Source organism: Carassius carassius, chromosome 4, assembly GCF_963082965.1.
Source record: "Carassius carassius chromosome 4, fCarCar2.1, whole genome shotgun sequence".
Lineage (NCBI taxonomy): Eukaryota > Metazoa > Chordata > Actinopteri > Cypriniformes > Cyprinidae > Carassius > Carassius carassius.
Genome location: NC_081758.1, coordinates 11,072,948 through 11,087,051, shown reverse-complemented (window position 1 = coordinate 11,087,051; position 14,104 = coordinate 11,072,948). Strand labels below are relative to the sequence as shown.

General features: G+C 37.7%; 1 protein-coding gene across 2 annotated transcripts; it reads right to left on the bottom strand.

Annotated features, from left to right (window-relative positions):
• Window positions 1-2,762: 2,762 nt before the first annotated feature.
• Window positions 2,763-12,143, bottom strand: LOC132134135 (alpha-1,2-mannosyltransferase ALG9-like). 2 transcript variants are annotated; one of them, XM_059546928.1, is made up of 15 exons: window positions 11,995-12,143; window positions 11,373-11,508; window positions 8,409-8,543; window positions 7,857-7,927; window positions 7,681-7,769; window positions 7,440-7,575; window positions 6,811-6,898; window positions 6,510-6,615; window positions 6,220-6,342; window positions 5,981-6,135; window positions 4,946-5,075; window positions 4,581-4,728; window positions 4,308-4,437; window positions 4,049-4,175; window positions 2,763-3,566 (listed from the first exon to the last, which is right to left on the bottom strand). In XM_059546928.1, exons 1-15 carry the CDS (start codon window positions 12,141-12,143, stop codon window positions 3,439-3,441), a joined length of 1,851 nt encoding a protein of 616 aa, XP_059402911.1. In that variant the 3' UTR covers window positions 2,763-3,438. The 2 variants fall into 2 exon arrangements, with proteins under 2 accessions (XP_059402911.1, XP_059402915.1); XM_059546932.1 differs by lacking the exons at window positions 8,409-8,543; window positions 11,373-11,508; window positions 11,995-12,143 and adding an exon at window positions 7,991-8,325 and having other exon boundaries at window positions 7,857-7,953.
• Window positions 12,144-14,104: the final 1,961 nt, after the last annotated feature.

Below are 14,104 nucleotides of genomic sequence, written 5' to 3'. Positions count from 1 at the left end.
TTCTGCATTCAGTTGCTAATTTGTGTTCAATTAAAACACACTGACATCCATTATTCATACTAGGCCTGCTTTTGTTAGTTTGCATTTAAAAAAGGATGGTGTTCATCTTCACAAAATCAATGATTGCATTGATCCATCTCACTCTATTAAGGTGACTTGAGATCAAGCTTGTTTCTTTTGTTGTTGTGCAGGTTTGAATAAAAGGAGGAAATCAGTATCAACATAAAATGACCCCAGTCTGGAGCCCTGGATACAGGATGCAATTTCAGCCACCGCTCTGTTGTAGGAAGCTGCTTCACAAAATAGCATGTTTATGACCAAGGGCAGAGCCACATAATACACAGCATAAAAACCGGCTTACCGTTTTAAAAGGCTGAGTAATTCCTGGTTTTGGCCTGTCATCTGCCGACAGACAGCGCCAGGTGGCTTGATCCTGCCAGGATGAAGAAGCAACTGGTCAGGACAATACACTTACCTGCTTTCATCATATCTGAGGCTTTGCAGATGGTGGATCACTGACCTAAATGTGGACTTGACATGTAAAGAGTGGAACAGACGAGCTTTTAAAATGCCAGTCTGAAAAGCCATATACATGCATTGCATTTTAATCACCATTTAAACACATGCAATGTTTATATTATTTAATATTTGACTCAGTATTATAAGGGGGGGGGGGTAGAAAATTCAACATGTAGATGATCTTGTTTCATTTTTACCAGATTTAGAGAAATTTTGCACTTGATCACCGATGAATCTTCTGCAGTGAATGGGTGCTGTCAGAATGAGACTCTGTTTTTAACACTAAAGCATTGCTTCTAGCCAAAATTTGACTCCATAATCCATAACTCTACCTCCATGCAGTGATAAAGTCCTCTGTTGCTCACTCACATCAAACCCCATCCACATATTTGTCTAGAACTGTTTTGGAACGTTTCAGCTCAAGCAGTGCTTGATCTGTGCATATTTCTCCTGATTCAGAACGAAAAAAAACTTTTTCACTGGATAAAGAAATATTATAGATGACTTATATTTTAGTCAGAAGCAATGGTTTGAAGTTTAAAAATCTAAATGATGGAGTGTTTTTACTTCACAAGACAGTAATTGATGGACTGGAGTCTTGTGGATTACTTGTGAATTAATGTGATGTTTTTATCAGCTCTTGGACTCTCATTGACGGCACCCATTCACTGCAGAGGATCCCTTGCTGAGCAAATAATGTAATGCTAAATTTCTCCAAACCTATTCAGATGAAGAAACAAACTCACCTACATTTAGGATGTCCTGAGGGTGAGTACATTTCCAGCAAATGTTTTTATTTTAGGGTGAACTATTGCTTTAAAATATTCATCTGTCTTTTCCAGGCCTGGAAATCACAATCACAAAAACTTCCCCATTATTAAAAATTGTATTACTGTAAGAACCTTCATATATTGTCATTTTATTAATTGTAACCAGTGTAACAAATATACTCAAACCAATGCATCCAAACAGACTTTTTACACCTGTAAAATTTTGGTATTTTAAGCAGGCATCAGTACAATGGCATAAAAATTATCAGCTTTCTTAAAGCACAGTAAACATATAAACATCGGAAGTTCTGAATTGTAGCTCCACTTAAGCGTAAATCACATTTAAATGATGAAGCATAGAACAGTGCATGGAAAACTATGTCTCATCTATGTTTCAAAGGGGTTTCTGCGTCAAAGTGTATAGCGTCAATGGAAGGATTTAGATGGATCAGAGTTCCCTGTAGTATTGTGGGGCTTAACGTGTCGTCACTGTAGACAGCTTAATAATCCCACGATTGTCCTCAGCATGTTTACATATACCCACAGCGTACCTATTTTCTCTCTTATAGAACTGACAATGACACACAGGGGAAATGATGCGTGTTTCTGGGTGATGCTGTTCAGTGATAAATCTGAGCCTCTGTGGAGCCCAGAGCTCCACATAAACATCATAAAAATAAAAGCAGCCTCTCTATCAAAGCTGATTTTTAAAGAAAGAACAGTTACACAAATGTAAAATGTCACTTTAAACTAGAGTTTTTAGAAAATGCTGATCTTCGTCTCTTTACCCAGTTGCAGTACAAAGAGCAAATCTGAGGTGAAACTCAGGGTTTCCAAAATTTTTGACCGAAGAAATGTAATGACCTTTCAAGTCCTTCATGATTAAAGGGATCTTTAATCTTTTTTTATATATGTAATTTCATGTTTATTTAGAATCTCTCTCGCTCTCTCTCTCTCTCTCTCTCTCTATATATATATATATATATATATATATATATATATATATAAATATCTACAAGTGTTTTAATCTAAACTTAATTTGTATTTTTTTTTACTGCAGAACTGGGAAAATAATAATTTTACATATTTTTAAAAAATATTTAATTAGTGATAACAGTTCAATTTTTTTTCATATAAATACTTAACTTCCCACCTTTAATACTGATTGTCATGGTTACTGATTTGATTATATTATTCTGTTCAGTTGTGTGTAGTTTATTATCCTGGTTTGGTCTGTGTACTTTAGTTCCTGTCGGGTCTCGTCAATGTTACACAAGACCCCAGCCTTTCCATGTTTGGATTTACCTATCTGTGGATTTATTAAAAACTGCTTATCTTCATCTCAACACACACACACACACACATATATATATATATGAGGAAAATTTTTGCTTTTAGATACCTCAAAGAAACAACAATTCCCTGATATTTCTAAGATTACTGAGATGACCTCTGAAATGGCCCAGCCACACATAAAGACAGCCTTCTTTTATTTGACTCAATCACAGTTAACAATAATTTGATGAAGATGAAAACGTGATTTGGAATGTAAACACTTAATAGTCATGGTCTGCAGTCGATGGCCACATTTACCAAAGATGGAACTTGAGGAAACCAAGAGAGTTTTTGGTGCAACTTTCATCCTGAGATGCTGAGGGCTTGCCTGGACCAGTTGCTCAAACAGGAAGTTCAGCTCTGGATGCATGGACGGATGGATGATGACACGTGAGATCTGGTTTGGGTCTTCATTAATGTTCTGTTCATGTGCAATTCATTGTCCCAGATCAAGGATGAGGTCATAGCAAACAAGGGACTGTAGTCCTTAAAGGGCTGTCTAAACAGAAATAGTCTGAAAAGCTTTAGAAAGATGCAGAGAAGCCCAAGTAGGAATAAAGGAACAAAGAGAATGGATTGAAGCGGAGATGATCGGGAAAGACGGGTAAGGGATCAATGCTCTGTGCTGGAACTGACCAGGATGCAGCAACACTGAAGTCTTCACTGCATGGCTTGATAGCCAAGATGGTCTCTCTGGCAGTCACTTGTTCACACGTGTGCACAAAAAGAGTTGAGGAGGAGCATCTTGGGACCAAATGATGAAGCCAGGACTTATGGAGGGATGCAATGAAGGAAAAATAGCAGGAACGGCAGGTCAGCCTTGCGTTCTTTTCTGGGTCTGCTTGGGTCGTCTCGGTTTGAGGATGACATATCTGCTGTAGGTGGTGAACTGCTCAGACAGAAAGGGGATAAAAAAGGCCCTGAGCAATCTTGACGACCTGTGTGGGAGAGACACGGAAATGAAACAGCACCAGAGTCATGAACAGACCAACAACGTTTAAAGCAAAAAAAAAATGACGCAAGACAGTCTACAAAATCCATAATTCTAGATCACTTATTAATGAACTAGAATCCACCTTCTTTAAAAGCAAAACATTCCCACATTCATTTCCCCATCATGAACTGGGCAATAAAAAGATAACAGAGATAATTACTGATAAATTGGGTCAAGGATAATCTCTTTTAGGATGATCAGACATCCAGTGTCACAACAATTTATGATGAGCGCTTGACAATGATGTCACAGCATCTTTAAAAGAACAAGGGGGCCCTCTAATGGAGAAGCACACACCCTACCATTTTCAATGACTCTACAGCAGAATTCATTTACTCTGCATGGATTACCCACAAGAGTCTCTCGTACATTAACACATTTCCACTCGTTTTCAAAATTGTCCATTCTTCACGTAAAAAGACTTGCCTAGTAGTGTCTAGAAAAGGCTTTTCGGCAATAATGCTCCACTCCTCTTTGTTAGTGGCGTATCGTGGTTCACGAGGGGCTTCTGTTTCAGTCGCCAGATCCACCAGGTAATGACACTGCTTCAGTTCTACCTGAGAGCAAGAGAACATGGAAAACTGCAACACTCATCTTTTAAGACATTTTTAAGAGATTTTGAACAGCTAACACTTTAAATCAAATGTTGTGTTGGTCATCATCTTGAATTAACACTCAGAACACTCAACGTATCGTGACGGCTCCTCAAGATTCTGATCATTCATGTCTGCTGGGATTGTCCAGGTGGCATCGGGATCCATGGAATACGGCTTAGGTAACTGACCCCTGAACTCTGACTGGATAAACTGCAAGTGCCAGCTGTAAAACAAGATGATGCATCCTTGCTGAATAAAAGTATTACAATAGTTTCAAAAGCAAAAAAACAACTCATATTAAGACTTTTGAATGGGGGTTTATAATAATGTGGCATCTTTAAGGATTTAATGAGAATTTAAACTCACTTGTTGGGCAGGAGAAAACTGCTGGGGAAGCGGTACCACTCTTTCCCCGCACAAACATTGACCAGTCTTCCTTCAGGAACCGTGTGGATTGCAGGGTCTTTAGCAATGCGATGAAACTCTGGATACAAATCCAGCGGAGCGTGATAGCCTTAAAACACACAGCAACTACATGTGAGAGAGACATTACAAAAGAAACACTTTACGATAAAGAATGAGTGTTTTTCTTTTGTTTTATCCTCAACTTCATCCGTCAGCTAGACAACTCTAATATAAGGGCACATTTCAGCAGAACTAGTCCAAATCTCTCTCTCTGTATCTCCTTCTCAACATCCTTATTGCTGAACCCTAACATGTTTTGCCCATACCTCTGAAGAGGGCCACAGATCGGGATAGCGAGAGCACTCCAAACAGCAGCACGGAGCCGAGAGCCAGCCAGTTGGAGGAGTAGGTGTAGTGCTGCAGACGATAGCGCTGCAATATGAAGTGATGGCACTTCTACATGGATAAAACCAGAAAACAGTTTCAAAAGGGAAATCATTGAAGTATCACGTTAATATTTTACACAGGTTTAGCAAACTAATTTACATAATACAGATGAAATATGCCAATAAATATATGCCAAACTTTTGTTTGTTATATACAGTACCATTCAAAAGTTTGGGATCAGTAAGATTTAATATAATATATATATAATATATATATATATATATATAATATAATATATATATAATATATATATATATATATATAATATATATATATATATATATATATATATATATATATACACACACACACACACACACACACATATACATATATATATATATATATATATATATACACACACACACACACACACACACTTTTTTATTTTTATTCAGCAAGGATACATTAAATTGACCAAAAGTGACAGTAAAGACATTTGTGTTACAATTTCTATTGTTACAAATGGTATTATAATGCTTCAGTTTTTGTTTCAAATAAATGTTCTTTTGAATTTTCTATTCATCATTCTGAAAAAAAACAACAACAAAAAACCTACATCACGGTTTATGCAAATATTGATAATTTCAAATGTTTGTTGAGCACAAAGACAGCATATTAAATTAACTTCTGATAATGTGACACTGAACACTGGAGTAATGGCTGCTGAAAATCCAGCTTTGCCATCACTGGAATACATTTCATACACATTAAAATAAAAATAATATGAATAATAGAATTTCACAAAATGACAGTTTTTACTCTGTTGTTTGATCAAATAAATGCAGCGTTGGTGAACATAAGAGAATTATTTCAAAAACAAAAATCTTACCAACGTCAAACTTTGGAAGGCTAGAGTAAATAAATACCATACTAATCATTCAATACCACGGTGTCACCACAGTATTTCTAACCTGCAGTGCTGAGAGAGCCACCGCCCCACACAGACAGATGAGAGGGTAGATGGGAAACAGAAAGCGCTCCTCTTTATGTGGTCGGGTGAAGAACACCAGCATCCACAAGTACATAGGAGACAGGGTTAAACAGTACGGCTGGCCGAGGTTCTGAACTGCAGTAAGAAACATGGGGTTGACACTATGTTCAAAACGCTGCACGCATATCTCTAAACAAATCAAAGACACATCCTTCATACCATTGAATCTTTGAATCATTGCCTCCATAAGCGCCGTGAGAGGAAGAGAAAAGAGGGCCAACACAAATACAATGTTGAAATTAAGGAAACCATTCACAAAGTAGTAATGCCAGGGCTCTGTGCCTTTAAAAAAAAAAACACATTTTATTGAAAAGATTTGATCAGTGATGCCATCCTATGGCACAGAGAGGAATTACCAATTGCATGCTTTACTGTAAACAATTTTAGTTGACTTTAAATAACAGTCAATATTATGTTCTAAATGTATATACAAATGATCTGAAGTGTACCATAAAGATCTGGACCATGAGGAGTAAACACATTGTATAGTATTATATTCAGAGGAGCAATCACCAGCTTGCCATAGTAGTAGCTGTCTACTACAACAGCAGGGACCTACAGAAACATGTAACAATGTTAACAGTATAAAACACAGATTTTTGATATATATATATATATATATATATATTTTTTTTTTTTTTTTTTTTTTTAATGCCATTTTATCATTGATGGAATCTCAAGTGTCTGAAGTCAGACACAAAATCTATTCAGCAGCCTAAGATGGACAGAGATATCAATGAGTTTCCCAACCAGAAAGAGGAGCAACGCCACCAGAGTCCACGTGATAAAACTCTTCCACTTCTTCCTCAGAAACAGCAGGTCAAAGGCAATGGGTATGCTGCAGAAACAAACAGTAAACAGAGCCTAAATTCACCTAGTTGGCTGATCAGGGTTATTTCTAGGGCTTTTCACCAAATGCGAGTAAATAATGAAATTGTCGAATAAATAAAACATAGCAACTAGTCATTTTACTTATAAAGGAGCTGCAGTATAATTAATAGATTAATCTGCAAGAACTACAGTGTTACCCTCACTTTTAAATTATTATTTTTGGGGCTTTTTGCCTTTTATCTGTCTCTCTAAGTAAAGAGTAGAGTAGATAGCAGTAGTGAGAAAGAATAAGTGGGATAAGGTCATGTCAAACCTGGGTTATCTACTTGCTAAACATGTAAATGTTCACAATTCTGACCTGTGGAAATAACACAAAGCCCCATATTTGAATAGGTAACTGGTCCTATTATAAAACTGCAGATTTGAAAGTTACATAAGGTGAAACAGAAAAAAGAAGCATGTACCAAATGTTAGAGGTTGGTAACATTTTTTATGCTTTTATTTTACTTTATAGTTACTCTACATGTAAAATATTAACTATTTCTTACCCCAGCAGAGCACTGAAGGGCCAGCCCACTATGGCCCCCGCTGCAGTACCCAGCACAGCCAGGCTTGGGCTCCCCTGGAACCAGCCAGTCATAGCTACCAGAGTACTGTACATGCAAAACGTACTGGGGAGGAAAGCTGCACAAAACACAAACACTTTAACCTGCAGTGCATACACAAAACGGCACACAAACGGTTATCGTCTAATTTCCTTGTGATCAAGCAGATAAGTCACTGACTCACCTGCAGAGGAGCAGAACATCCCTGCACTCAGGACGAGGAACGCCAGCAGAAGTCGGCCCACATGCAAGCCAAACTTTTTACACACGGCCCTGTATGAGATCCGTGAGATTAGACCTTTAAGCCTTATTTACTGTAAAATCCTATTTTAGGTGATTTAAGGTGCAAGCTGCACTTACTTGTAGAAGTAGAGCTCACACACACAACAGGTAAAAGCTAGCATGCAGCGCAGGAAATAAAACACAAGGACCTGAATGGAAACAACAACAAAAAAACCTTTTTACTTTAACCGGCCTTTAATAAATGGCCAAACTATATCTAAAAGGAACGTTCATCTTATTTTCTTCAGCATGGCGCTAGCAGCACCAATTCCCAGGGGGATACATGAACTGATCATATACACTTTGAATAAAATGTCGCTTTGGATAACTATACAAATTTAATGAAACTCTCAATATCATAGCAGAGAGCCACTCAAACGACATTTTAGAAGTCCAGGATAGAGTCGTGATTAAAAGCTAATTTGTCCCACAAAGAAACATAGTTTGCTTTACTGTGAAACATAAAGGATTATTACATCATGTACTGCTTTAATCCAGCTCTAAGGATTATTTTCTTCAGATTTGAGGTTAGCCACCATACTGATCATAGAAACATCCTACATTACAAATGCTTAAAAATATTGAATCAAAACTCGTAAACAATCCGTTTGAGGCTAGTGACTAGCTTACCTTGTTGGTTTGTAAAATTTTGGCATGAAAGCAGACAGGAAGAGCATGGAGCCAAAGATACGCATAGGAACGAATGGCATAGGCCGGGGAATATTCCCATGTCTGCATTCCTGTTCCATACAGCAGGTAGTGAGTCTGGCCAGCAACAAGACAGAAATAAGAGGGATGTTGAGTGAACCTTTTTTATATGTGTGTGTGTGTATATATATATATATATATATATATATATATATATATATATATATGCCAAATTTATAAATTTCAAAATAAGAATAAAATTCAGCAATACTTCCCATATAACCCATAAAGTTTTAATCGTAATAGTCTGTGATCAGGAATAGACAGACCTTTTTATTGAAGACATAAGCAAGCTTTTGCATCTGAACTGCACCTGGACAGTTTCTAGTGGGTTTTATTGATAAACACCCCAGGGTATCATGGGACACAACAATGAGGATATGCTTTCTGCTGTTCCAATTAGACCAGTAGTTCAGCTTTTCACTCGCCCTGCAAATTCACTTCTCATAGTGTAAAAAAATATATAATCTTACATATGTATGTACAGTCGTGGCCAAAAGTTTTGAGAATTACATAAATATTGGAAATTGGAAAAGTTGCTGCTTAAGTTTTTATAATAGCAATTTGCATATACTCCAGAATGTTAGGAAGAGTGATCAGATGAATTGCATAGTCCTTCTTTGCCATGAAAATTAACTTAATCCCAAAAAAACCTTTCCACTGCATTTCATTGCTGTCATTAAAGGACCTGCTGAGATCATTTCAGTAATCGTCTTGTTAACTCAGTTAAGAATCTTGACGAGCACAAGGCTGGAGATCATCATGTCAGGCTGATTGGGTTAGAATGGCAGACTTGACATGTTAAAAGGAGGGTGATGCTTGAAATCATTGTTCTTCCATTGTTAACCATGGTGACCTGCAAAGAAACGCGTGCAGCCATCATTGCATTGCATAAAAATGGCTTCACAGGCAAGGATATTGTGGCTACTAAGCTTGCACCTAAATCAACAATTTATAGGATCATCAAGAACTGGAAGGAAAGATGTTCAATTCTTGTAAAGAAGGCTTCAGGGCGTCCAAGAAAGTCCAGCAAGCGCCAGGATCGTCTCCTAAAGAGGATTCAGCTGCGGGATCGGAGTGCCACCAGTGCAGAGCTTGCTCAGGAATGGCAGCTGGAAGGTGTGAGCGCATCTGCACGCACAGTGAGGCGAAGACTTTTGGAAGATGGCCTGGTGTCAAGAAGGGCAGCAAAGAAGCCACTTCTCTCCAAAAAAAAAAACATCAGGGACAGATTGATCTTCTGCAGAAAGTATAGTGAATGGACTGCTGAGGACTGGGGCAAAGTCATATTCTCCGATGAAGCCCCTTTCCGATTGTTTGGGGCATCTGGAAAAAGGCTTGTCCGGAGAAGAAAAGGTGAGCGCTACCATCAGTCCTGTGTCATGCCAACAGTAAAGCATCCTGACACCATTCATGTGTGGGGTTGCTTCTCATCCAAGGGAGTGGGCTCACTCACAATTCTGCCCAAAAACACAGCCATGAATAAAGAATGGTACCAAAACACCCTCCAACAGCAACTTCTTCCAACAATCCAACAACAGTTTGGTGAAGAACAATGCATTTTCCAGCACGATGGAGCACCGTGCCATAAGGCAAAAGTGATAACTAAGTGGCTCGGGACCAGAATGTTGAAATTCTGGGTCCATGGCCTGGAAACTCCCCAAAGCTTAATCCCATTGAGAACTTGTGGTCAATCCTCAAGAGGCGGGTGGACAAACAAAAACCCACTAATTCTGACAAACTCCAAGAAGTGATTATGAAAGAATGGGTTGCTATCAGTCAGGATTTGGCCCAGAAGTTGATTGAGAGCATGCCCAGTCGAATTGCAGAGGTCCTGAAAAAGAAGGGCCAACACTGCAAATACTGACTCTTTGCATAAATGTCATGTAATTGTCGATAAAAGCCTTTGAAACGTATGAAGTGCTTGTAATTATATTTCAGTACATCACAGAAACAACTGAAACAAAGATCTAAAAGCAGTTTAGCAGCAAACTTTTTGAAAACTAATATTTATGTAATTCTCAAAACTTTTGGCCACGACTGTATACTATACATTTCATAATTAAATATAATTTTTAAAAAAAAGTGATGAATTAACAGTTGTTGTTGAGTTGTTCACTTGTCCGACCATAAAAATAATACATTTTAATATACTAAAAAAGAAAGATATGAAAGATATATAATAATAAATTTAAAAAAAAAAAAAAAAAAAAAATATATATATATATATATATATATAGATATAGATAGATAGATATACTGTAATTGTCATGACAGGTTATATTACAGATGTATGTTATAATATATAAAGAGTAAAAAATTATAAACAATAAATATTTTGCTCCATTATAATGTTTTTTTTAAAGCTGTCGAATAAAAAAAGCTGTCATGTTACAAGCTGTATAGGTTCCAGCAATAATTGAAAATGTACAAAATTTTGTCTTTTAATTATTATTATGTCATTCATTCATTTTAATGATACTCAGCTGTAACTGCACATTTACAAAAGTATTTTTGTGTATGTTATGATTGCTGTGATTTTCTTATGAATGCTTTATAATTTTAAGTTATCTAGAATCACAAGTCAATCTGCCAATTATTTACAAAATCTTTGTTCACCAGATAAAGGTTAACTTGATGACATATCAAAATTAGCAGAACTGCAACTATAATAATGAATTAATCACAGAAGATCAAGTTCAAGCAAAGTATGCAAAGAAGCATAACAACACATTAGATGTGGCGAGAATGTGTCGCTTGACCAATAGGACAAGTGAGAGCTCAATCAACTGCCCCAAAACTCTGTCACGCTGGTCCCGGGCCATCCTTATTGCTGTACCCTGAGACCTTATCAAAAACTGTAAACCAGGAAAATAAATAACTCACTGGCTCCCAGTAATTGTAGGTTTCGTCACAGTCTGAGATGTTACTGAGCAGCGCAGCACAGAAGCGGGCTGAAACCAGGCACTTGAAGGCCGTGGAGCCCTCAGGAGCCCACACCTGTCCTGCTTTACTGGATGACCTGTAAAGGAGAGGGGGGTTTAAAAGCTAATGTGCTTATCTGGGAACAAACTAATAAGCAATATGGGAACAGAGCACAGCGTTAAACAAGGTTGTCATTCATTTATTTCAGTATTCAAAACAGTGTCAGTCTAAAACTCATGCACACAAGCATGATCAGTACAGATGTGCATGAGAAATTCAAGATTTTCACACAGAACACAAGACAACAACGTGAACGGGGTGATATTATTCCTCATCGCTGTACTACTATGTAAGAAGATTATGAAATTGCACATGCATCAAATATATTATAAGTAATAGAATACTGGTCATTATCTAGTGTCTCTAAAGCACTCCAGCTTATGAAAGAACATTCAATATATAAACCACAGCATATGTTTTGGATGTCTAGAGCTGCGATGTGAATGAATAAATCGTATATCCAGACAGCCTGACTTTAGCGAACTAGCGACCTGTCAACAGCACACATCATTTTCATACTCACTCCTCATTTCGAGGGTCACTGGAGTTATTTTCCTCAACACATTTGTCGTCATTTGTTGCTCGGTTGTCAGCGGTAGGTGTGCTGTTCACGTTGTTCGCGTCTTGTTTGCTTCCCCGTCTGTTTCGCTGACGGAGAGCCTTCGTCGCCATTCTCGAGGTCGGACATCCGGGACTTTTACTCCCATAATGCACTGCGCGCGCATAGCAACCGCGGCGAAGGGTAAAACAAACAAGTGCTCGCCATTAAGCAACACTAAGCGGAAGACAAATGAGCGCAGATATGTCGAGAAACTGCCGAGAATCATGCCTAAAAAATTAGCAATGATTTGGCAAATCAAAGAATAACAAAATAATACCACTGCAGAGATGGCCACTCAATTTTCTGTTGCTATGTTATGACATTGCTATGCATAATGGTCGGCAGCTCTACACTGATAAGCAACAATGAAATGCACTAGTTGTGTGGGGAATAAGATACGTTTCTGCAGTTAGTCTATTTTTGCTTTTTTGAAAAAACCGTGTCCCTCACTGACACTGTACAAGCTGTGCCACTGACAGACTGAGCTCATTACAGCCATTGTGTAACACAGTGCTTTTGAATAAACATTTTTTTTTTCTAAATGAACAGTTAATGTAATCGACGCTTGATGGGTAGTTAAACATGACTGCAATATGTCTGGATACTCGAGCCTGGGCCATGCCTTTGGGTTGTTCTCCCAGGACTCAGCTGGATGTCGATAGGGACAAGATTGTAACGTTAAACCTACAAGCGACAGCATTCTGTGGTACCTGGTCAATGCAGGCGCAAGTAGACTTTCTATATATTGATAAGACAATCTGTAATAGAAGAAAGAAGATCTGTATTTGTATAGCTGCTAGCGCCTTTCACATACATGTAACGTTAGCTAACGTTAGTCACAAAGAGCTTTACATGAGTGTTTTATTATTACATTCACTTCACTTCTCACCACAGACATACATTCGCATAAACAGATATCATTCATCATTAATACAAAGTAGTCCGTTAGTATCCATAACTGACATAATCCACAACAAAACTTCTGTGAATAGATACCTTTTTGATTTTCCTCGGGCTTTGCCTTGATTGCCTTCTGTTTGTTTTACCCTTCAAACACGGCGGCGGCTTGTTGCTATGCAGGTCACATGATTTGTGACGTAACGCCGACCAAGAGATTAGGCTTGTTTGAGATGAGCAAAATCTGCGCAGAATCGATCACCGGTGATCAGCGCGAGATGCATGCCGGTTAGAAATGTGTCCGAGTGCGGTCCGCCTTGCTCTGATGTCATGCTGACGTATGTCAAAAATCTCTCGCGAGCGCAAGGCGCACCTGTCGGATTCTGCAGTCGCGCGCAGTTGCTCTCCACCGACTGCGCTGATCAAAAGCATGATGGGAAACGACTTGCTGACGACACAGCTTAATGGTCATTGGCAGCGAATGTCAGCTGATATTTTTTTTCCCTTAATTCCAAGAAGTCCATTAGCATAATACTATAAGTATTTAGGACATGTGCTTTATATACCCTTTTATTTTCTTGGTTTAAAGTTCTGTTTGTTGTCATTTTCTCTTTATTGTATTGCATGCTTGTGTTAATTTTGTACATTGAGATTTTTGAACAACAGTAATCCATTAAATAAATTAGTCAATCAAACATGCATATCTAATGTGACGGTTTTACAATAAGGCCTCATGTTTGTGTTTTTATCTAAGATCTTTATCTAGGTATGTCTTATTCCAGGAGTGCAGTAAACAAAACCCACAAATGCATGCTAATTTCTTAATTTAGAATGTGTTTTTGTTTTATATAATTTTTGAATATTAATTAGCTGTACACACTTTTATTGGTCATTAAACATGAAATCCAAACTTACATTAAGGTGACACACAATTGTGTAATATATTTATATGGAATATTTTTCATGTAAAAAAGGGATAGTTCACCCAAAGATTTTTTTTCTTTGGGTAAACTATCCCTTAAGTAGGATATACATCAAGTTAATCAGCTGTGCCATGTCCCACTCTTAAATGTTTAACCCATAATTAGGGATAACAATGTAAATTTAATGCAGCATCTGTTTGCTCATCATTTCT

What these genes read in the sequence shown, in the direction of transcription:
- LOC132134135 (XM_059546928.1), bottom strand. Translation starts at nt 12,143, where the DNA reads ATGGCGACGAAGGCTCTCCGTCAGCGAAACAGACGGGGAAGCAAACAA. An exon ending in AAATTTTACAAACCAACAAG is followed by an intron (nt 7,928 to 8,408) that starts GTAAGCTAGTCA and finishes GTTTCCATTCAG; the next exon opens with GTCCTTGTGTTTTATTTCCT. An exon ending in AAAGCCTTTTCTAGACACTA is followed by an intron (nt 3,567 to 4,048) that starts CTAGGCAAGTCT and finishes TGTCTCTCCCAC; the next exon opens with ACAGGTCGTCAAGATTGCTC.